The sequence below is a fragment of the Chiloscyllium plagiosum genome, chromosome 40 (genome assembly GCF_004010195.1).
Source record: "Chiloscyllium plagiosum isolate BGI_BamShark_2017 chromosome 40, ASM401019v2, whole genome shotgun sequence".
Lineage (NCBI taxonomy): Eukaryota > Metazoa > Chordata > Chondrichthyes > Orectolobiformes > Hemiscylliidae > Chiloscyllium > Chiloscyllium plagiosum.
In genome coordinates, this window is record NC_057749.1 from 3,492,283 (window position 1) to 3,515,700 (window position 23,418).

General features: G+C 47.1%; 1 protein-coding gene across 4 annotated transcripts in view; it reads left to right on the plus strand.

The window, feature by feature from the left end:
- The first annotated feature begins 4,821 nt into the window (after positions 1–4,821).
- Positions 4,822–23,418, plus strand: part of LOC122542463 (GRAM domain-containing protein 2A-like) — a 69,775-nt gene continuing 51,178 nt past the window's right edge. For 2 of the 4 annotated variants that reach the window (XM_043680186.1, XM_043680184.1), the window contains exon 1: positions 5,206–5,431. In XM_043680186.1, coding sequence (XP_043536121.1) covers positions 5,397–5,431 — 35 coding nt within the window. In that variant the 5' untranslated portion in view covers positions 5,206–5,396. The other 2 variants (XM_043680187.1, XM_043680185.1) reach the window with 2 other exon arrangements.

The window sequence follows — 23,418 nt, forward strand, 5'->3', positions numbered from 1 at the left end:
TTCCCCTTGTGGGAGAGCGTCGAACCAGGGGACGTCATCTCAGAATGAGGTCTAAGACAGAGATGAGGAGGAATTTCTTTTCTCAGAGGGGAGTGAGTCTATGGAAGTCCTGACAGCAGAGGGCTGTCCTGGCTGGCTCGTTCTGTACAATAAAGGCTGAGACAGACAGATTTTTAACCAGTGAGGGAATTGAAGGTTAAAGGGAAAAGGCAGGAAAGTGGAGTTGAGGATTATCAATCAGCCGCGATTCAATAGTAGAGTAGGCTTGATGGGCTGAATGGCCTACTGTGTTCCTGCATCTTATAATAGTCTCACCTAAAAATGTAACGTCAGCAAGTTAGTTACCAGTCCTTTACCAGTCTATGTTGGCTTTCCTAATTAACCAGCATTTTGCCCAAGTGATGATTCGTTTTGTCCTGAATGCTCATTTCTAGATGGTTCTCCAGCAGAACTGATTGGCCTGGAGTCGCTAGACGTATCTTTGTGCCATTATCTGAGAAACTGCCTGACCCGATGCAAAATTCTCTGATCTTTTGACATGGCATGGGTGTGAGGAAGCTGGGAAGATGATGGGTTTGCGTTTCCACATTTTACCCCGATCCATGTAACGGTCTCACTAACTGTAAGGGATGGCCAGGAAATGTGCAGCTTTAATGAGACAGCGAGTTTATATTGGTTGTGGGGGGGCAAGGGGGAATGTTTCTGTTCACTTCTCTTCACAATCTTCACTTCACATGTCCACTGAAGCAGAAACAGCTCACCAACCCCCCCACCCCCCCACCCCTTAAATCTAACTCCACTGCCACCCCCTTCCTCTGCAGGTAAGGAATGAGATCCCAATAACGCAGACCATTCACATTGTTCCAGTCCTGGATATCGACCTCCGCCTCTGTCCAAGCAAGCTTCTCATGCCCTCACCCGCCTCTGTCCAAGCAAGCTTCTCATGCCCTCACCCATTCACCCCCCTCACCCACCTCTCTGATTGTCCAGCAGGGGGGGGGGGGGGTGTAGAATGGCCTCGAGCTCTCTTGCCTGTTCCTAACACACTCGGACTCTGACCAGGGCAGGGGGGGGAGGCTCCATCCATACCAGCATTCACCGCCCAGCTTTAGGGTCCCGTCCTACTTATGAACTGTAACCATTCAAAAGTTCCAGCACGAGGCCATTCATCCCCTTGAGCCCATGCCATCGTTCAACTTGATCAGGGCCAATCTGCATTCTAATTCTATTTGTTGCCTCTATATTGCTGAACAGAAACCCGTCAATCAGAAGACAAACAAACTGCGGATGCCGGGAAATCTGAAAGCAGAAATTGCTGGAGAAATTCAACAGGCCTGGCAGCATCTGTGGAGAGAAGGCAGAGTTCATGTTCTGGGTTCAGAACTTGGAAAACTGAGTTTCTCCAGAAATTTCTGTTTCTGTCTCAGAAAACCCATCAATCTCTATTTCATTGTTTTTTTTTTAGGTACAAGTATCCAGGTACAAATCTTTTGTACCTAAGAATTGTACCTAAGATGGCACCAAAAGAACATCAGAACATATGGACTAGGAGTAGGAGTAGGAGTAGGAGTAGGCCGCCTGGCCCATCGAGCCTGCTTCCCCACTCAATAAGATCACGGCTGATCTTTTTGTGACCTCATCTCCACTTACCCATCCTCTCACCATAACCCTTAATTCCTTTACTGTTCAAAAACGTATCTCTCTTAGCTTTAAAAACATTCAATGAGAAAGCCTCAGCGACTTCACTGGGCAGGGAATTCCACAGACTGACAGCCCTCTGGCTGAAGAAGTTCCTTCTCAGTTCAGTCCTAATCTTGAGGCTACGCTGTTCTTGTCCTAGTCTCACCTGCCAGAGGAAACATCCTCTCTACTTCTATCTTATCTATTCCTTTCATAATTTTATATGTGTCTATAAGATCCCTCCTCATCCTTCTGAATTCCAATGAATATTATCTCACTCTACTCGGCCTCTCCTCATAAGCCAACCCCCTCAACTCTGGAACCAACCCTAGTGAACCTCCTCTGCCCCTCCTCCAGTGCCAGTACATCCTTTCTTAAGTGAGGAGACCAAAACTGTACACAATACTCCAGCTGCAACATAACCTCCCTGCTTTTAAACTCAACCCCTTTAGCAATGAAGGACACAATTCCATTTGCCTTCCTAATTACTTGTTGTACCCGCAGACCAACCTTCTGTGATTCGTGCAAAAAGACACCCAGGTCCCTCTGCACAGCAGCATGCTGCAATTTTATACCATTCAAATAATGACCCTTTTTACTGTTACTCCACCCAAAATGGATGACTTCACATTTATTAACATTGCATTCTCATCTGCCAGAACTTTGCCCACTCACCTAAACTATCTATGTCCTTCTGCAGAAGTTTCACAGTCCTCTGCGCACTTTGCTCTATCATTCATCTTCGTGTCATCGGCAAACTTTGACACACTACACAATTCCAAGTCATCTATGTAAATTGTGAATAATTGTGGTCCCAAAACCGATCCCCGAGGCACACCACTAATCACTGATTGCCAACCACAATAACACTCACTTATCCCGATTTTTTTGGTGACATTGTAAACTTTCCACTGTACTCCTGTACTTGAGTACATGAAAATAAAGGATATTCCATAAGAGATTATTGAATCAGGTAGGTTTCTTCCCAACAATAGATTCTTGATCATCATTAGACGCTTAATTCCATATTTTTAAAAAATGCAGGAGTAGGTGGGGAGCAGAGGGATACAGATGCTCAGGAATTGACCGACAGGTTTAGACAGTGGATTTGGATCGGCTCAGGCGTGGAGGGGCCTGTTCCTGGGCTGTAAACTTTCTTTGTTCTTTTTATTGATTTCAAATCCATCTGCTGTGGTAGGATTTGAATCCAGGTCCCCATTTCCAGGGATCTCGAAATTAACTGTCCAGCAATAATACCACTCGGCCATTGTCTCTGTGCGTCTGACGTCACATCCAGAGCAGACTTTTTCATTTCAAAAATATACTTTATTCATAAAAGATATCTTTGTACGTATACATAGTTACAAACACAGTGTGGTTCTGCACAGTAGCATACCAAGGAACCAAACAAATGCTGCAGTTTGACTCTATCCAACCAAACCAAAGATATCTCTGACACATACAAGAATATATTTACATGCATTGAGGCACTAGGAGGGTCCAATAACTGAATGGACTGCTTTATCTTCAGCAGAAAGACCTCAGACGGTGGGTCTGCAGCCTCACTGTGCCTTGGCGGCAGCCGCTCCAAGCTTCAGTGTGCCCCTCAGCACGTAGTCCTGGACCCCGGCATGTGCCAGTCTGCAACACTCAGCCAGGGTTAACTCCTTGCTCTGGAAGACCAACAGGTTTCAGGCAGAACCAAACAGCAGCTTTCATCGAGTTAATGGTCCTCCAGGTCCAGTCGATGCTTGTCTTGGTGTGAACTTTTTTTTATTTCAAAAATATACATCCAGACGAGAGCAGGTAAGGACAGGAGATTTCCCTCCCTCAGGGCCATTACTGAACCAGATGGGTCATTATGGTGAAAGTGAGGTCTGCAGATGCTGGAGGTTAGAGTCGAGATTGTGGTGCTGGTGTGTGGTGTGGGTCTTTATACCAATCGATGATCGTTATCACAGACATCATTACTGGGCCTGGCTCTATCACCAAATCGTTGTCACACAGGAGGAGGCCATTCAGCCCATTATGTCTGCACCAGCTCTCCAAATGACAGTACCATGCTCCTTACAGGTTTCTATGCAAATAATCATCATTGTCCTCTTGAAATGCCTCAGTTAAAGCCGGCGGATTTATTAGTTGGATTTCAGTTCCTCCAGATGCTGTGATGGGAAACGATCCGGCGTTCCCTGGGCTTGAACCGTCTGGATTGACATTATCCAGCTCCCCACAAACTTCCAGTTTCAGACAGTTCAGTAACGATCAGACAGAAAATGGATCCTGGCTTAGAAACTCCGGAATCGGGACAAAGTGAGACCCAGGGAACCTGACCAAAGAGGGTGAGTAATGAGTGAAATGTCCCAACTCTGTGATACCACCTGCAAGAGGGACAACGTGATGCTGGAAGGATGTGGACCCGTGAGGCTGGTCCGGGTGAGTTGGGTAAGGTCAGTGTGAACAGGAAAGGACAATGTACTGAGAGCAGCTTTAGTTGGTTCTCCAGTATTAAGTTGCATGCTACAACAGTCTGTCTCTGGCAGAGGAAGGTGATGCTGAAAGTTTCCAAGATTAGGATAATTTGATGAAAATGTCTGTCACTGGGTAAATGAGAGTGGGTCTGTGAGCTATAGGAGGTCCTGGCTAGCAGTCTAAAGTTTTCACTTGCCTTCATTACAGAACACTGCTTGCTGTAGCAATATTCAGTGACGCCCTCGCGGCGCTATATCAATGCAGTGTGTAGCTCAGTGCTGGCGGACTGTGAGGGGGTGGGTGCAGCTGACTGGGCAACAGCAGCGGATGTAAAGCCACGAAAGGAAATCAGATGGCCCGTAGGGAAGAGGCAGTGGGAATTGTCAGTCACTCGGCTTTACAAATAACGGACTGTACCTGGAACCTGTCGAAAGAAAGACTTGCATTTACATGGCGCCTTTCACAGCTGCAAGCTGCGCTCAGTGAAGTGTGTTTTTTTTTGTCTTGAAGAGATGTCACACCGGGGTTGATCTCAGGGTCTATGAATACACCAGGAGGTTCACTCTGAGGGAAAACAACCAGATCCGAAACATTAACTCTGCTTTCTCTCCACAGATGCTGCCAGACCTGCTGAGCTTTTCCAGCACTTTCTTGTTTTGTCTCTGATTTACAGCATCCACAGCTCGGGGGGGTGGGGTTATTTAATATTTCACTCTGAGGGAGCCTCAGGAGTTACCCCCCTCCTCCTCCTTCCCCGAGGTTTCTGCTTGAGGGAAATGCCTCAGTGCCCCCAGCCCCCAGTATAACTCCAGCTTCAGGCTGGGTTAATTTGTTGCTAACTGCACTCAGGATGTTTGTGTGAGTTGTTTTCTTGGCCCGGGTCCACCCCTTCTCCGTGAACAAGAAAGCCTTCTCACTGGGATCTCTCTCTCTCGTCACGAAAAGCTGCCTCTTCCTCCCTTCCCTCAATTCTAAGCCACTTCCCCCTTTGAAACGTGAGCCTTTCCTCTTGCCTCCCTCCCCTCCCACAGCAGTTGCTAGGTTGACAAGGTGAGCTGAGCTATTACAGTATCATATTTGCAGGCTGCGGTCTGGTGTGTGGGAGGTCCTCTCTACCGGATTTAAACGTGTCTGAATATTTTCTCTAACCACACCCTGCCTCAGCTCCGACTACATAGTGCTGTCTCTAACTCCTACTGACTGGCTTCTTTTAAAAAAAACAATTTGGTGCGTTCGAAGATTATGGAATGACTGCACTAAAAGCTAGACACAGCAGCCACAGGTGAGTGCCAGCTGGGAACTTCCTGCCCTTGTTGTATCTGTGAGTGCTTGTAACTCTCTCTCTCTCTGTGTGTTTGTAACTCTGTGTGTGTCGTATCTCTGTGCCTGTGTTTGTAACTCTGTTGTGTGTGTGTCGTATCTCTGTGCCTGTGTTGTATCTGTGTGTGTGTGTCGTATCTCTGTGCCTGTGTTGTATCTGTGTGTGTGTGTCGTATCTCTGTGCCTGTGTTGTATCTGTGTGTGTGTGTCGTATCTCTGTGCCTGTGTTGTATCTGTGTGTGTGTGTCGTATCTCTGTGCCTGTGTTGTATCTGTGTGTGTGTGTCGTATCTCTGTGCCTGTGTTGTATCTGTGTGTGTGTGTCGTATCTCTGTGCCTGTGTTGTATCTGTGTGTGTGTGTCGTATCTCTGTGCCTGTGTTGTATCTGTGTGTGTGTGTCGTATCTCTGTGCCTGTGTTGTATCTGTGTGTGTGTGTCGTATCTCTGTGCCTGTGTTGTATCTGTGTGTGTGTGTCGTATCTCTGTGCCTGTGTTGTATCTGTGTGTGTGGGTCGTATCTCTGTGCCTGTGTGTGTGTTGATAGCTTATCTCGGTGAGTTTAGATGGTAGACTGTTCTTACAGCTGTAAGTTTGAACTAGCTGTTTTTGGGGTCAGGCTGAGACTGAAATAATCAGCAAATTGAAACTTTTCGGCAGACCATTTCCCCTTTAAGTAATGTGACATGACACAGATAGTGAAGAGCCTGTGGATGGGGAGGGGGGTGGCGGGGGGAGTGTGGTCTATTTTTGACCTGTTTGAGGCGAGCTGTTCAGAGGGTTTTCTGTATACATCTGTCCCTCCCCTGGGTACTGCTTTCAAAAGGGAACATTTTGATCTAACAACATTTCACACAGTGGTTTGTTTCTGCAATGTTTTCCGGGCCTGTGGAGGAGGATGTGTGTCTAGTGGAAACAATTCACACTTTAATATCTCTCTGCCTTCCTCTCAACATTGACGTGATGGACAAAAGGCATTTTAATCAACAGACAGTTCTGTCGATCCGGGCTTGTTATATAATAGGTGTCATGTGATGGTGGACAGCATGAAAAGGTAAATATGGAGCTGAAACATAGTTGGCCTGAGGGAGGCTGCTATGTCACTCGGGAGAATAAAGGGGCTTTTCAGTGTCCACATTATGACAAATGGGAGAATCTAGCCTAGGAATATCCACCAGGTGAGCCCAGTGTGTGTGTCTCTGAGACAGACAGGAGCCAGATGGATCAAACAGAGACAGACAGAATGGGGATGTTGCTATTTTTAAAGGGTTTTATTTTGAGCTTAAGAACTTTAATTATCACAATTTTGTACAGATTAATCCAATTGGGCTGGGACAGGATAAATTAGAACCCATGCGAGTAAGGTCAGAACAGATTTTAAATATGAAATGAATGTTTAATGGTGTGGGGGTGGGGTGGTGCTGGAGAAGGCAGTATCTGAGAGCAAAAGTGAGGTCTGTAGGTGCTGGAGATCAGAGTCGAGAGAGCGGTGCTGGAAAAGCACAGCAGGTCAGGCAGAATCCGAGGAGCAGGAAAATCGACGTTTCGGGCAAAAGCCCTTCATTGATGCCCTGGTGTTGGAGGGTCCCGAGGAGTAAGATGAGGCGTTCTTCCTCCAGGCGTCAGCTAGTTAGGGAGTGGCTATGGAGGAGGCCCAGGACCTGCATGTCCTTGATGGAGTGGGAGGGGGAGGGGGAGTTGAAGTGTTTGACCACACGGTGGTGGGGTTGGTTGGTAGTATTTGAGACCCATTCCTGGATCAGGACTTCCCAAAGTGAGGATTGCGAGCTGAGATCCTGGGCTGGCAGGTTCTGAAGCTGTGTTTCTGTTGCACACAGCCACTTCCCAGCCCTCCGCCTTCCCACCACACAATCAGCCCTCAGCGCCCCCATCCCAATATTCTCACTCAGGTCTTAGTGTCAGTCTTGAAGTGGGGTGCAGCAGGTGGTGGACAGGCTTTGGGGAGTCAGGGGTGGAAGGAGTTACTCTCTGCAGGATTGCGAGTCTCTGACCTGAGTAGTCTCTGTATTAACTGGATGGTCCAGGTGAGGTTTCTCCTTTTTGGTCAGTGGACAGATGTTAACATTTCAGTGCCAGCCACAGTTTCTTGGATGCACGGAGGTGGAACAAGAGACTGGTAACTGCAATATTTCAGTCAGATTGGCTCTGCTTTAACCTGTTTTTCGGGATTAACAGGCTGACTGGGTTTCCCAGGCCTCAGGAAAATCAAATGCTGAAGGGGTGGCGGGGTGGTACAGTGGCTCAGTGGTTAGCACTGCTGTCTCACAGCGCTAGGGACCCGGGTTCAATTCCAGCCTTGGGTGACGGTCTGTGTGGAGTTTGCACATTCTCTCTGTGTCTGCACAGGTTTCCTCTGGGTGCTCCGATTTCTTCCCACTGTCCAAAGATGTGTATGATAGCTGAATTGGCCATGCTAAAGTGCCCGTAGTGTTCAGGGATGTGTAGGCTAGGTGAACTGATCAGGGGTACATATAGAGTAGGGTAGGGGGGATGGGTCTGACTGGGTTAGTCTTCGGAGGGTCAGTATTGGGCTGAAGGGCCTGTTTCCACACTGTAGGGATTCTATACGAAACGACCAATCAGCAGGAGGTTACTCAGCTCCTCAAGCTTGCTCTGCTTTTCAATATGATCATGGTTAACTTGATAACTCCACATTCCCACCTTTTACCGCCTTGCCCATCAAGAATTTGACTCCCTCTGATTTAGTGAAGAAGGTATTTAGTATGCTTTCCTTCAATGGTCAGAGTATTAAATATAGAGTTGGGGGGGGACATGTTGTGGCTGTACAGGACATTGGTAAGGCCACTTTTGGAATACTGTGTGCATTTCTGGTCTCTCTGCTATTGGAATGATGTTGTGAAACTTGAAAGGGTTCAGAAAAGATTTACAAGGATGTTGCCAGGGTTGGAGGGTTTGAGATACAGTGAGAGGCTGAACAGGCTGGGGCTGTTTTCTCTGGAGTGTCGGAGGCTGAGGGGTGACCTTATAGAGGTTTACAAAATTATGGAGGGGCGTGGATAGGATAAATAGACCAGATCTTTTTCCTGGGTTGGGGGAGTCCAGAACTAGAACGTATAGGTTTAGGGTAAGAGGGGAAAGATTTAAAAGGGACCTAAGGGACAACATTTTCACACAGAGGGTGGTACGTGTATGGAATGAGCTGACAGAGGAAGTGGTGGAGGCTGGTACAATTGCAACATTTAAAATGCATCTGTGAATAGGAAGGCTTTGGAGGGATATGGGCTAAATGCTGGCAAATGGGACTAGATTGGGTTGGGCTATCCGGTTGGCATGGACGAGTTGGACCGAAGGGCCTGTTTCCGTGCTGTACATCTCTATGACTCTGCTTTTAAAAATATTCAGGATACTGGATCCAATGTCTCTACCTTTATGTGAGAAAATATTTCTCATCCTCTCTGTCTTAAAGACTCCTTATTTTTAAACTGTGACACGTAGTTCTCAAATTTTCTGTATTCCCTTTCTATCCAGAATGCCAACGTCCCTCGGGATATTTATGTCTTATTGAAGTAGCTCCTTAATCTCCAGCGAATCCAAGTCTGTCCCATCAGGCCTTGCGTCACATGGGCATGGATAAGGTGATTAGCAAAGGGCTTTTCCCTGAGGTGGGGAAGCTCAAAATTAGGGGGCACATTTTTAAAGTGTGAGGAGAAAGATTTTAAAAAAGACATGAAGGGCAAGTTTTTTAATCACAGAATAGTTAGTGTGTGGAATGTACTGACAGAGGAAGTGGTGGATGTGGGTACAGTTACAACATTTGGATAAGCACAGAAATAGAAAAGGTTTTGTGGGATATAGGCCAAACGCAGGGAAGTGGGACTAGTTTAGTTTGGGAACATGGTCGGTGTGGACTGGTTGGACCGCAGGGTCTACTTTTGTGCTGTTTGAGTCTCTGACCAGCTCCCTGTGCAGCCTGAAAAGCTCTCTCTGAACTACACATTTACAACCCTATTTAAATAAGGTGATCAAACTGATCACAGGTGCTGAACAGAGGTGAACCGCTTTTGGGGAGAAGCCGAGTCTCTCTTCAGTGTTGCTTAAGGACGAGGAGTAGCATGACCGTAACCCCCACTCGTCCACCCCCACAAACAGTCCCCAAACTCCCCACGTCATCAGACGCCATCACCATACACAGGATTCCCCTCCCGCACTCCCCAATGAAAAGCCCTGAATCAGAACCCTCTCCTTGCTGCCCTCACCATACACAGGATTCCCCTCCCGCACTCCCCAATGAAAAGCCCTGAATCAGAACCCTCTCCTTACTGCCCTCACCATACACAGGATTCCCCTCCCGCACTCCCCAATGAAAAGCCCTGAATCAGAACCCTCTCCTTACTGCCCCCTGTCAATAGCAGAGCCAAGGATTGAGATTGGCTTTGTAGAACAGAATCAATACACTTCAGAACAGGGACTGAGAGGGCAGAGTGGGGTTCTGCATTGAGGATTAGTTACTACTTTGGACTGAGGTCATCATTCTAAGAGACTCTTTCAGTGACGTAGTAAATGTAATGGTTAAAGGAAATCTGAACTTTTAGAATAAGTAGCACTGATGTCACAATAAACCAGCTTGAGAGAATGTGATCTAAGTGCAGTTTGTTTGTTCCATCTCTGGTCCAGTTGGACCTGTCTGGGGGTGCTCCACACTCTCATTAGCTAAAGGCTTTAGCCTGTTCTTGACCGACCACCCCCCTAGAGTTCCTACTGCCCACGCCAACATTGCCATTGATTCCTGTAACCTCTGCTCAGAACTATCTGCCTGTCCTGGACTATTGGGTAACATTGAGGCACACTGCAGGCAAATCAGAATGATACATGTTAAACAGGAAACTTATTTGGGGAAGATTTGTAGCGGAAGTTGAGGTTCTGGATGTAAGTTTGCTCACCTGAGCTGGAAGGGTCGTTTTCAGATGTTTCGTCATCATACTAGGTCACATCATCAGTGAGGTGACACAAGAACATCCTTGCGAGAACTGCGACAAACAGGCAGAAAACTAGCCACCAGGATACATGAACATCAACTCGCCGCAAAAAGACATGACCCACTCTCACCAGTATCCTTACATGTGGATGAGGACGGACACCACTTCGACTGGGACAACACATCCATCCTAGGACAAGCCAAACAGTTACGCACGAGAATTCCTAGGAGCGTGGCAATTCTGGAACTCTATCAACAAAACATTGACATTTAGCACCCTCTGAGGAAAAGAACAGGAAATGACATCACCACAGGAAATGGCAGCACTAACTCAAGGAAACCTAAACACAAATAGAAAGTGGGTCATAACACCAGTGCTTCACCAGAGACTCACTGGTGATGTTAGGCGAAAGTGAGGACCTGCAGATGCTGGAGATTGTAGTCAAGAGTAGAGTGGTGCTGGAAAAGCACAGCAGGTCAGGCAGCATCCAAGGAGCAGGACAATCGATGTTTCATCGGGAGCCCTTCATCAGGCATTTTCCAGCTCCTCTCTAATTATCACTGATGTTACCTAGTATGGTGACAAAATGTCTGAAAATGAACCTTCCAGCTCAGCGAGCAAAGCTGCATCCAGGAAATTTGACTTTGTTATGGTCTCTTGAGATTCACAGAGGCACGTTGACTCAGTGGTTAGCACTGCTGCCTCACACAGCAGTAGGGACCTGGGTTTGATTCCAACCTGGGGTGACTCTGCTAACTTCACACAGACATTCTCCCTGTGTCTGTGTGGGCACCCTTTGGGTGCTCTGGTTTCCTCCCACAGTACAAAGATGTGTGGGTTAGGTGAATTAGCCGTGTTTAAATCGACCTGTGTTGTGCAGGCGAGGTGGGTTAGCCATGGGAAATGCAGGGTTACAGGGAGAGGATGGATGTGGGGGGGGGGGGGGGGGGGGGTGAGATGCTCTTGGGAGGTTGGTGTGGCATTGATGGGCTGAATGGCCTCTATCTGCACTGTAGGGATTCTATGGGTCGAGGGGTGATCAAACTGATCTCTGGATTCTTGGACTTGGTGAAGAAGGTTTACAGAGTAATTTGTAGCAATTTTGGAGAATTTATTAAGCATAAACATATCCCATCAGACAATAGTTTACAGCATGTGACAGACCTGATTTGGTCTTGGATAACTGAACACACTGGAATTCCTAATTTGGAGATGCCGGTGTTGGACTGGGGTGTACAAAGTTAAAAATCACACAACACCAGGTTATAGTCCAACAGGTTTAATTGGAAGCACACTAGCTTTCGGAGCGACGCTCCACAACCACCTGATGAAGGAGCGACGCTCCGAAAGCTAGCGTGCTCCCAATTAAACCTGTTGGACTATAACCTGGTGTGGTGTGATTTTTAACTCATGGATATTGTTCTCGTCCTAACTCCTGACGTTTTGTGGGTCTCTTAGCTCAGTCACTGCATGAACCCGCTCGGTTGAAGATGCGTGACCAGTTTAGCTGCCTGTTTTGAAAACCATTTGGCTCTCCAGCAGGTCAAATCTTTTGTTTCAGCAATGGGTACGGATGCCAGTAGCAAGCCATTTTCTGCAGCAGTTTTCTCCTGTTGCAGTTCACTGCTGTTGCAACTACTTTGACCATTCTTTGAATCCACTCTGAACATTTTTTCCCTTTACCTCCAGCTGGTTGTATGGTCACAGATTCTTAAAACCACTGTCTTTTTACCAGGTGAAACAATTGACTATCTTACAGCAAATGGGGGACAAAGCAAGTTGTATTTAGATTCATTCTAAAAGCTGAGAAACTTAACAAACAATCCAGGTCTTTTTCAATTTCAGTTACATCACACTGTAAACTTTTGCTATAAATTCTGTTTTACGATCTCATACTCCACAACCACCTGATGAAGGAATGGCGCTCTGAAAGCTAGTGCTTCCAAGTGAACCTGTTGGACTATAACCTGGTGTTGGGTGATCTTTAACTTTGCATTTAGATTGAGCAGGATCAATGATTTGTTTATTCCCACGTGTTTCACGAATGGTGTTCCCATTGTTTCATGTCAAAACCAATTAACGATCAATGTCCATCCATAGCGATTTTTGTGAACAGATGACTAATGTACACAAAAAAAAATCGATACAGACCATGTTCATTGCCTAATACAAACCTGGTCCATTGACTGGGAGCACATTAAGGCTGAGAGTGAGCCACTGAGTACTTTGCAACCCAGCTCAAGATGAATTACTGTTGAAAGATTTTAAGCTGTTTTAAAGCTCACCTCTACTTTTTGAACATCCCTGAACAGCAGAGATATTTTAAGCACCAGTCCAAAGATGTGCCAATGGAAAAAACAGGCAAAAATGGGTTAAGAAGAAAGGTTAAAGATGAGTAAACGGAAAAAAGGACACAGAGTTGAAGTGATTCGCAAACTAAGCGAGGGTGATGTGAGATCAACCTTTTCATGCAGCGAGCAGTTAGGGTCTGGAAATGTAGCGGTAGTTGATGCATTCAAGAGGATATTGTGTGGATTGAAATGGTGTGCAGGAACATGGAGAAAAAGCAGGGGATAGAATCAGTGCAGGCATGATTGACAGAGTGTTACAGTGCACAAGGAAGCCAGTACTGTGATTCTGTGATAAGATGCGGACCAGTTGTGATTTGATCAAAAAATGGAACAGGTTAAAGGGGCGTAATGACCTATTCTTTCAGTTTCTCATTTCTGTCTCCTTTTGCCAATCAATTGGCAAAGTGTTCAAATTCAGCTGCCCACCCGTCTGCGATCCCCAGGACAACAAGCTGAAGTTGCCCCTGTGTCCTGTTAGACTTTCAGCACAGAGGGAGCGCCCGTGCTGTCGGAGGGTCAGTGCAGAGGGAGCGCTGAGCTGTCGGAGGGTCAGTGCTATGCTGAGCTGTAAAACCCAAGCCCTGTCTGCTTGGTCTGATAGATGCCAATGACCTGAATCCACTGAGCTACAGCAGGGTCCTGACCAACATCACGCCCACTCCATCAAAATCAAGGCTCATTAATGGTGAATCAATCTCCTTTGCACTTAGCTTCCCTTTTTGCTTAAATAGCTGTGACCAGATGGACCTTCAGACCACAGACGAGTGCTGCGATTGAGGTAATGTTCTATATCAATGTGAGGGTCCTCTGTTGTTTTTGTGACTGCACGGTAACTGTAGACAGCGCTGGTCATCCTGTAACATCCTCCCCATCGGGGACTATTCCCGTGAACCTTTTTCTGCACTACATCCTTCCTGAAGAGTTCAGTCTGTTGAATGCATTCCTACAATTGAGGCTGATCCTACATTTAAACAGGTTTAAATTAACTGCCTTGTTTTTATCCTCTGTGCTTCTATGCATTCAGCCCAGGATCCTGTGTGTGATAGTCACCATTCTCTCCCTGTCTGCCCTTCAATGATTTGTGCACATTTATGCCTGAGTACCTTTAACTCATTGTTACATGGAATTTGTCCCCCTCAAGCCCCGATAATGCACTGAGGCCTGGACCCTGCTTTGAAATAGCGATGTGCTGCACTCAGCGCAGAGTTCCTAATGCAGCTGCTCTCAGGCCTGCTGACGGTATTGAAGGAGGCTTTGTGAAGGTGCCAGTGCTGTACTCCTGCTCTGTACTTGTGGTCCTGCAATTCTTTCAGGTTCGAGTATTTGTCGAATTCCCTTTTTAACAGTTACTCCTGGACCTGCCTCCACCACCCTGTCTAATACTGTATTCTAGATGAAGGCGGAGGTGGTAGTGTTGTAAATTAGTAATCCAGGGCCCCGGGCTAATGCTTTGGAGACGTGAGTTCAAATCCCACCACAGCAGATGGTGACATTTCAATTCAATAAAAATTGGAGTTAAAAGCTTAAGCATTTTCCGATTGTTGTAAAAAAGCCCATCTGCTTCACTAATGTGAATGTTTCTCTAATGCACTCTAAACCTTTGCAGAAGGAAATCTGTCATCGTTACCTGTTCCCACCTGCATATAGCACCTAAAATCCATTGTGGCTGACATTTAACTGCGCTCTGGTAATTAATGTGGAGCAAGAAATCCTGTGACTGGATTAGAACAGTGGTTAAAAACAATTCGGGGGAATTTAGTTTCTTCCATCCACTCTGTCAAAACCCTTTGTCATTCTGAAAATCTTGATTAAATCTCCCCGACCTCAGCACAGCCCCCCTGATCTCTCTTTGTAACGGAAGTCCCTCGTCCTGGTATTGTCTTGGTATTGTACCTTGCGTGTCCTTCCTGAATTGGACACTGTGCCATAGGTACACCATGGGCTCCCTGCCTGAGGACTGTTGATTAGCCAGCATGAGGTGAAAATGTGTTGCTGGAAAAGCGCAGCAGGTCAGGCAGCATCCAAGGAACAGGAGAATCGACGTTTCGGGGCAGAAGCCCTTCTTCAGGAATGAAGAAGGGCTTATGCCCGAAACGTCGATTCTCCTGTTCCTTGGATGCTGCCTGACCTGCTGCGCTTTTCCAGCAACACATTTTCAGCTCTGATCTCCAGCATCTGCAATCCTCACTTTCTCCTCCTAGCCAGCATGCGGTCCAGGGTGTGAGCTCTGAGGAAAACAGGATGGAAGGAATTAAGAGGCAAGCAGTGACAAGAACTACAAATACCGGTATTAGTCAAATGACTTACAACTTCCAACGGGTTTGTGCTTACAAGATCAGACACTGAAAATGAGTTGCAAAGCAAAGGTGTGCCTGGAAGAAGGTATTCTTCTCCACATCAGCAAAACTGTTGGATTGTGCAAGTCTGAGATACCAGCTCCACCCTTTTGTACAATCAGCTCACAAGACCTGGGGGCAAGAGACACCATCGTTGAGGAATAAATATTGTATTTAGAAATCAGCAGATGGATTTTTATTTTAACAGCTCCGTACTATAGCAGTTGATTTTTAAAAAAAAGTTGCTTCTGGAATAATGTAACCTGCTCTGTCCTGCGTCTACTTTGCAGTTGTCGAGCAATTGAGGGCAGGCTGACTGACGTCGTAAAGGGTGCTATGTAAATAAAGAATTTCTGCAAAGTCTCTGTTTCATAATGATGTTTCCTGAACATCGGCTGTTGAGAATCCTGAACTCCCTCCCCAGCAGCTATGTGTGTAAATAGGACGAGTTCGTCCACTCTCTGTAGGTTCAGGCACAGGCCCTTGTTCAGAGACTAAACAATGGAACTAACCATTTGTTTTTAAGCTTTTATTGTGCCAAAGTCGAGAGATAGCTGTCTCAGTGGCTAAAGTGTTGAGTTTGCCAGGAAGAGGGGACGCTCTGTGTTATTGGCTCTCGATAACTGCCTTCCCATTAGCAGTTAACGATGGATTAAAATGCTCACCCAGCCGGCAACACCCACCTCTCCATGAATGAAATTTTAAATCTGGTGTAGAATTCACCCTGACGCGTGCATCCTGACATATTCCAATACTAACAGCTAAGCTGGTGTGAGTGAACCTTTTACAAACCGAGTGAGGGCAAGCCAAGATCTCAGTGTAGCCAATTTCCATCACTGGCGCATACCCCTAAGGCATTTAGGGAGATCAGATGGAGAACAAAAGAAGAGGGGAGATGATGCCATAGTGATATGGTCCCTAGACTATTAACCCAGAGAGATAAGGTGGAGGTGGGGAGAAAGTAGCATGGAGTACAATAGGTGAGTGGGGGAGGGGATGAAGGTGATAGGTCAGGGAGGAGGGTGGAGTGGATAGGTGGAAAAGAAGATAGGCAGGTAGGACAAATCATGGGGGCAGTGCTGAGCTGTGTCTCGGAGATGTTCCCTAAAGCGCTCTGCTAGGAGGCGCCCAGTCTCCCCGATGTAGAAGAGATTGCATCGGGAGCAACGGATACAATAAATGGTATTGGTGGATGTACAGGTAGAACTTTGGATGTGGAAGGTGGATAGAGGTGAGGGAGGAGGTGTGGGCGCAGGTTTTACAGTTCCTGCGGTGGCAGGGGAAGGACCCAGAGACCCAGGTGGTGTTCTGTGGACCTGGGTTGCCATGAGAAATAAAAATCTGAAAGAATCTAATGAGGACCATGAAACCATTGTCAGAAAAACCCACCTGGTTCAATAATGTCCTTTCCTGAAGGAAACTGCCGTTCCTTACCTGGTCTGGCCTACGTGTTAGTCCAGACTCTCGGCAATGTGATTGACTCTTGACTGTCCCCGAGCAATATTTACCCGTGACACCCACATCACGTGAATGAATGAGAAAAACAAAGATGCAGTCGGTGCAGGAGTAGGATGTTTGGAACCTGCTTCACTTATTAATGTGATTATTGAACTGACTGAGGTCTTGATTCCAATGTCCTGTCGCTGCCCCAAACATTAGACTCCCGTGTGAATCACAAATCTATCACAATCAGCCTTGAAATATCTCTCCCTTCGACCATCTTCCTTTCTCCAAATGCCATTGACAGCAGGAATGATCTGCTCAAGCCTTCCTCGCACACTTTATTCCTTCTTCAGTTCGCTGCCCACAGGATAGATCCAACTCATAGCCAAGGGACCTCCACTCCAGCTATTACAAAGAGAGGAACTGAACCCTGTGCCGTAGACCACTGCTCTGTCCAACACGAAGTTCCACACCAAGGACTCGATTACAACATGTGCTTTGTAGCCTTGAGGTCTAGACAGTGATAGCTGAGGCTGCAGTTGCTTTGAGTGCCACGTTTGATCGTGAGGTTTAATCAACTTGTCGTAGCAAAGCCAGGAAGGCAGATTATTGTATCAATGGTGATGGACTGGGAAAAGGGGGAGGTGCGATAGGACCTGGGTGTCCCCATACACCCATCACCGAAGGTAAGTATGCAGGTGCAGCAGGCCAGTGGGATGCCGGCCTTCATAGTGAGAGGATTCAAGCCCAGGGGTAGGGATGTCTTGCTGCAATTGTACAGGGACCTTGGGGAGTCCACTCCTGGAATATTGTGTGTAGTTTTGGTCTCCTTATCTGAGGAAGGATGTGCTGACTATGGAGGGAGTGCAGTGCAAGTTTACCAGGCTGATGGGTAGGGCTGGCCCATGAGGAGAGACTGGATCAGTTCAGACAATCTTCATTGGAGATTAGAAGAATGAGGGGTATCTCAGAGAAACTAGGAATGTTTAACGGGACGGGACAGGGTAAATGAAAGAAGGATGATCCTGATGACCAAGAAGCCAGAACCAGGAATTGCAATTTAAAGATAAGGAATAGTCTATTTAGGATTGAGATGAGGAATGTCTTCACCCAGAGAGTGGTGAGCCTGTGGAATTCACTGCCACAGGAAGCGGTTGAGCACAAACATTGAACGTTTTCAAGAAGGAGCTGAGTACAGTTCTTGGGGACAAAGGAAATGGAGAACAAAGCGGGTTCGAAAGGCCAAGAGGCTAAGCCTGTTTCCTTTGTTTCTATGATGAGAAATCTTGCCGGCTCTTCCGGCCTGCCATCACCCTGAACCAGAAAGATGTACCAGTCAGTGCTTGACCCGTTTGGCCAGGTTACAGACACACCTTCCTTGGTTATTCAGACCCGGAGTTAGATTTGAACCCAGTGGGTCTGGCTCCAAGGTGTGGGCGCGGTGCCAATCTGTACACTCACCTGGCCTTATTTTCGAGAGAAAGAGGAGTGACAGAGACAACTGAAGTTGGGTGAGATAGAGTTTTAAAAAAGGATGTATGGGGGGAGGCAAGTATGAGAGAAGATAACGGATTAATGAGCAAGGGTAAACAGAAATGATTCCGGGCAAAGCTGAAAATAAATACTCGTGTTTAATACGTTAAGAAGAAGGATTGAGAATGAGAGACAGGATGGGAATTGATCAGCTAATAGAGTCATAGAGTTATAGAGATGTACAGCATGGAAACAGATCCTTTGGTCCTCCGATAGGAAGGAGACCAGAATTGCACGCAATATTCCAACAGTGGCCTAACCAATGTCCAGTACAGCCACAACATGACCTCCCAACTCCTGTACTCAATACTCTGACCAATAAAGGAAAGCATTCCAAGCAGAAGTAAGGCCATTCGGCCCATCGAGTCCACTCCGCCATTCAATCATGGCTGATGGGCATTTCAACTCCACTTATACCCGCATTCTCCCCGTAGCCCTTAATTCCTTGTGACATCAAGAATTTATCAATTTCTGCCTTGAAGACATTTAGCGTCCCAGCCTCCACTGCACTCTGCGGCAATAAATTCCATAGGCCCACCTGTGACTCCACTTTCAAGGAGCTATGAACCTGCACTCCAAGGTCTCTTTGTTGAGCACCCAGCACCGATCCTTGTGGCACTCCACTGGTCACAGGCCTCCAGACTGAAAAACAACCCTCCACCACCACCACCCTCTGTCTTCTACCTTTGAGCCAGTTCTGTACCCAAATTGCTAGTTCTCCCTGTATTCCATGAGATCTAACCTTGCTAACCAGTCTCCCATGGGGAACCTTGTCGAACGCCTTACTGAAGTCCATATAGATCACATCTGGGAGTGTTTCAGATAATGATCTGAATCAGAGTAGAAAATGGACTGCTTCTGAATGAATGGCAAAGTGACTGTGATGCTGTTTAAAAACAGTGTTTCTGAGTTGGCCCATTCTTGGTGGGAAATCTTTTAAGTGTGACCTGCCCAAGAAACATGGTGACATTTCACGTCGAGTTGGCAGCTCAATGTAATCCAAGAAATATTTCTACCAAAGCTATTGTTAGAGATCTCCATTAACCTGATGCATTCTGGGATGTGTACAGAATGGAAAAGCAACTCCGAGCTCAGGGTGAAATTCCTGTCGATGTGGGATTAAAGATTCGATGCCTTTTGTCATGGGATGTACCAGTCTCTACACTGTTTATTGCCCTTCCCCAGTTGCCTGTGAGAAGGTAGTGATGAGCTGCCTGCTTGAACTGCTGCAGTCTACGTGCTGTGGGTTGATCCACAATGCTCCAGGTCGTTGACCCAGCGACAGTGAAGAAACAGTGATATATTTCGAGGGCCTGTACTGTTCTAAGTCAGGATGGTGAGGGACTTGGAGGGGAACTTGCAGGGGGTGGTGTTCCCATGGATCTGCGGCCTTTTGTCTTTCTAGATGGAAGTGGTTGTGGGTTTGGAAGATGCTGTCTGAGCCAGTGGTTTTCAACCCGTGCATCCCACCAAGGTGAGGAGTGAGTGCACTGTGAAACTATCAGGACACAGTCCCACTTTACCTGAGCATTGAGGCTGTGTCTGTGCCTCAAGAGCCTTGGTGTCTGTTAGCGACGGCTTCCAGAACCATGCAGACGTACACTTCGGGTATTACATTTGCAAGGAGATTTGGCACCATCCTTGGACAGCTGCAACAATTCAGCTGGAAAAAGTAGGGATGCCGTGGAATTGATTGTCTCATTGAAGTGTGCCTTGATTTTGAAAATGTTGGGAACCACTGGTCTAAGGAACTTTGGTTAATATCTGCAGGATATCTTGTAGATAGTGTACACTGCTGCTACTGAGTATCACTGGATGTTTGTGCCTGTGGTGCCAATCAAGCGGCTGCTTTGTCCTGGATGGTGTCAAGCTCCTTGTATCATAGGAGTTGCCCCCATCCAGGCAAGTGGGGAGTGTTCCATTACACTCCTGACTTGTGCCTTGTAGATGGTGGACAGGCTTTGGGGAGTTGGAAGTGAGTTAGTCGCTGACCAGCTCTTATAGCCACTGTATTTACATGGTTAATCCAGTTGAGTTTCCGGTCAATGGTAACTCCCAATATGTTAATAGTGGGGGGTCCAACAATAGTAATACCATTGAATGTCCAAGGGGCAGTGGTTAGATTGTTTCTTATTGGTGATGGTTGTTGCCTGGCGTTTGTGGGGTGCAAATGCTCCTTGTCACTTGTCAACCCTAATCTGGGCATTGAGGAGAAAGTGAGGTCTGCAGATGCTGGAGATCAGAGCTGAAAATGTGTTGCTGGAAAAGCGCAGCAGGTCAGGCAGCATCCAAGGGAACAGGAGAATCGACGTTTCGGGCATAAGCCCTAATCTGGGCATTGTCCAAGTCTCGCTGCTTTGGACTTTGATTGCTGTAGTGTCTGAGGAGCTGCTAATGGTGCAATCGTTGGTGAATATTCCCACTTCCGAGCTTATGATGGAGCGAAGGTCATTGAAGCAACTGAAGATGCTTGGGCCCGGTGCACTATCCTGAGGAACTCCTGCAGAGATGTCCTGGAGCTGAGATGACAGGCCTCCAATAACCACAACCCCCACCTTCCTATGTGTCAGGTATGACTCTAACCACTGGAGAGTTTGCCCCCGATACCCATTAATTACAGTTTTGCCAGGGCTCCTTGATGCCACACTCAGTTGAATACCGCCTTGATGTCAAAGGCTGTCACTCTGACCTTGCCTCTGGAATTCAGCTCTGTTGTCTCCATGTGTGAACCGAGGCTGTAATGAGGTTGACTATACTGATGACGGAGAGTAAACTGAAGGGGCAGTAATTGACCGGGTTGGATTTGTCCTACTTTTTATGCACAGGACGGACTCAGGCAATTTTCCACCTTGTTGGGTAGATGCCAGCGTTGTAACTGTACTGGAGATCAGAGCTGCAAATGTGTTGCTGGAAAAGCGCAGCAGGTCAGGCAGCATCCAGGGAGCAGGAGAATCGACGTTTCGGGCATAAGCCCTTCTTCTCCTGTTCCCTGGATGCTGCCTGACCTGCACTTTTCCAGCAACACATTTTCAGCTCTGATCTCTAGCATCTGCAGTCCTCACTTTCTCCACTGTACTGGAACAGCTTGGCTAGGGGAGCGGCAAGTTCTGAAGCACAAGTCTTCAGTGTTATTGCTGGAATGTTGTCAGGGCCCATAGCCCTTGCAGTATCCAGTGTCTTCATATCGTGTATCTGTGATGTTGGGGACCATTGGAGGAGGCCGAGATGGATTCTCTTTTGCTCTGATGTGCTGGGCTCTTCCATCATTGAGGATGAGGATATTTGTGGAGCTTCCCCCACCAGTGAGTTGATTAATTGTCCACCACCGTTCCTGGCTGAATGTGGCAGGATTGCACGGTTGAGATCTGGTCCGTTGGTTGTGGGATTACCTAGCTCGATCTATCACCTTACTGCTTATGCTACTTGGCATGCAATTAGTCCTGTTTGGTGGCTTCACCAGGTTGACACCTCATCTTTAGTTCTACCTGGCACTGCTCCTGGCATGTCCTCCTGCACTCTCCATTGAACCAGGGTTGATCCCCTGGCTTGATGGTAATGGTTGAGTGGGGGATATGCCGAGCCATGAGGTTACAGATTGTAATGGAGTTCAGTTCGGGTGCTGTCGATGGCCCACAGTAATGGAGTTCAGTTCGGGTGCTGTCGATGGCCCACAGTGCCTCATGGATGTCCAGTCTTGAGATGCTTAGTCTAGTTGCTAGACTCTGCACTGTGCCCACTCTACTATATCCACTCTACTATATCCACTCTCCTGTGCCGTGCCCGCTGTGACCCTGTGTCTGTCCTGTGTCCACTCTTTCACTCGCCCCTCCCTGATCTGTGAGTATTTGCCCTCCTTTCCACCACGGTAGCTTTATATTCAGTGGGCTATCATGCATGGTTTCTGTCACCCTCCAGTGGGCTGTGACCAGCAGAGATGTCTTTCCAAGCCCTCTCCTATCAGAATTCTGAGGGACCCATTCCCCCCACAATGTCATAGACAATGTCTCCACCAGCCCCAGCACCCTGTCCTTCTCCTGCAGTCAAATAGATGCAACCTAGTCCAGTTGTCTCCTCCCTTCTCACCTTAATAAGGATCTCCGAACGCTGGGTCCAGGTGAAGCGGTGATTTGCATCTTTTAATTCGAGAACATAGAAGAATACAGCGCAGTACAGGCCCTTTGGCCCTCGATGTTGCGCCGATCCAAGCCCACCTAACCTACACTAGCCCACTATCCTCCATATGCCTATCCAATGCCCGTTTAAATGCCCATAAAGAGGGAGAGTCCACCACTGCTACTGGCAGAGCATTCCATGAACTCACGACTCGCTGAGTAAACACAGCGAGTTCTGGTTTGTTTCACCATATTTCCCACACTACCATGACTTCACCTTATTCACTATTGCTTTGGAATTTCCTGGGATCATGAAAGGTTTTACATAAATGCAATTTTTTTTTTATTGGGCACAATACAGCATGCATGTGTTAGCAATGGACTCATCTCACCTCCACAGCCAGGGTGTTTCGGCAGCATCATTCCAAGCCTGTAAATCACAAGATATCAATGTTTATTCTCAGTCAGGTTTGAACTTGAAGGAGAAAATCTGTTAGTTTATGGAGTCTTGACAACTTGGAAAGTTTATGGCTTCCAGACCAAAATGTAGATATTTTAAGCCAGTGTGATTAGATTAGATTCCCTACAGTGTGGAAACAGGCCCTTCAGCCCAACAAGTCCACACCAAATTTTCCAACCCACCCAGACCCATTCCCCTACTCCCTACGAATGCATCTATCACTATGGGCAATTTAGCATGGCCATTCACCTGACCTTTGGACTGTGGGAGGAAACCCATGCAGACACAGGGAGAATGTGCAAACTCCACACAGACGGTCACCTGAAGCTGGAATCGAACCCGGGTCCCTGGCGCTGCGAGGCAGCAGTGGTAATCACTGAGCCACCGTGCCATAATAATAGCTCAATCCAATGTCGATTTTATTTTGGTGACTGAGAATCCTTCGATCACAGTGGTTTACAGTTTGATTGGCTGCTTATGAAACCGAGGAGAAAGTGAGGGCTGCAGATGCTGGAGATCAGAGCTGAAAATGTATTGCTGGAAAAGCGCAGCAGGTCAGGCAGCATCCAAGGAACAGGAGAATCGACGTTTCAGGCATAAGCCCTTCTTCAGGAATGAGGAAAGTGTGTCCAGCAGGCTAAGATAAAAGGTAGGGAGGAGGGACTTGGGGGAGGGGCGTTGGAAATGCGATAGGTGGAAGACAGGCCGCCTACTTGCGGAATGTTTCAGAGAACACCTCTGGGACACCCGGACCAACCA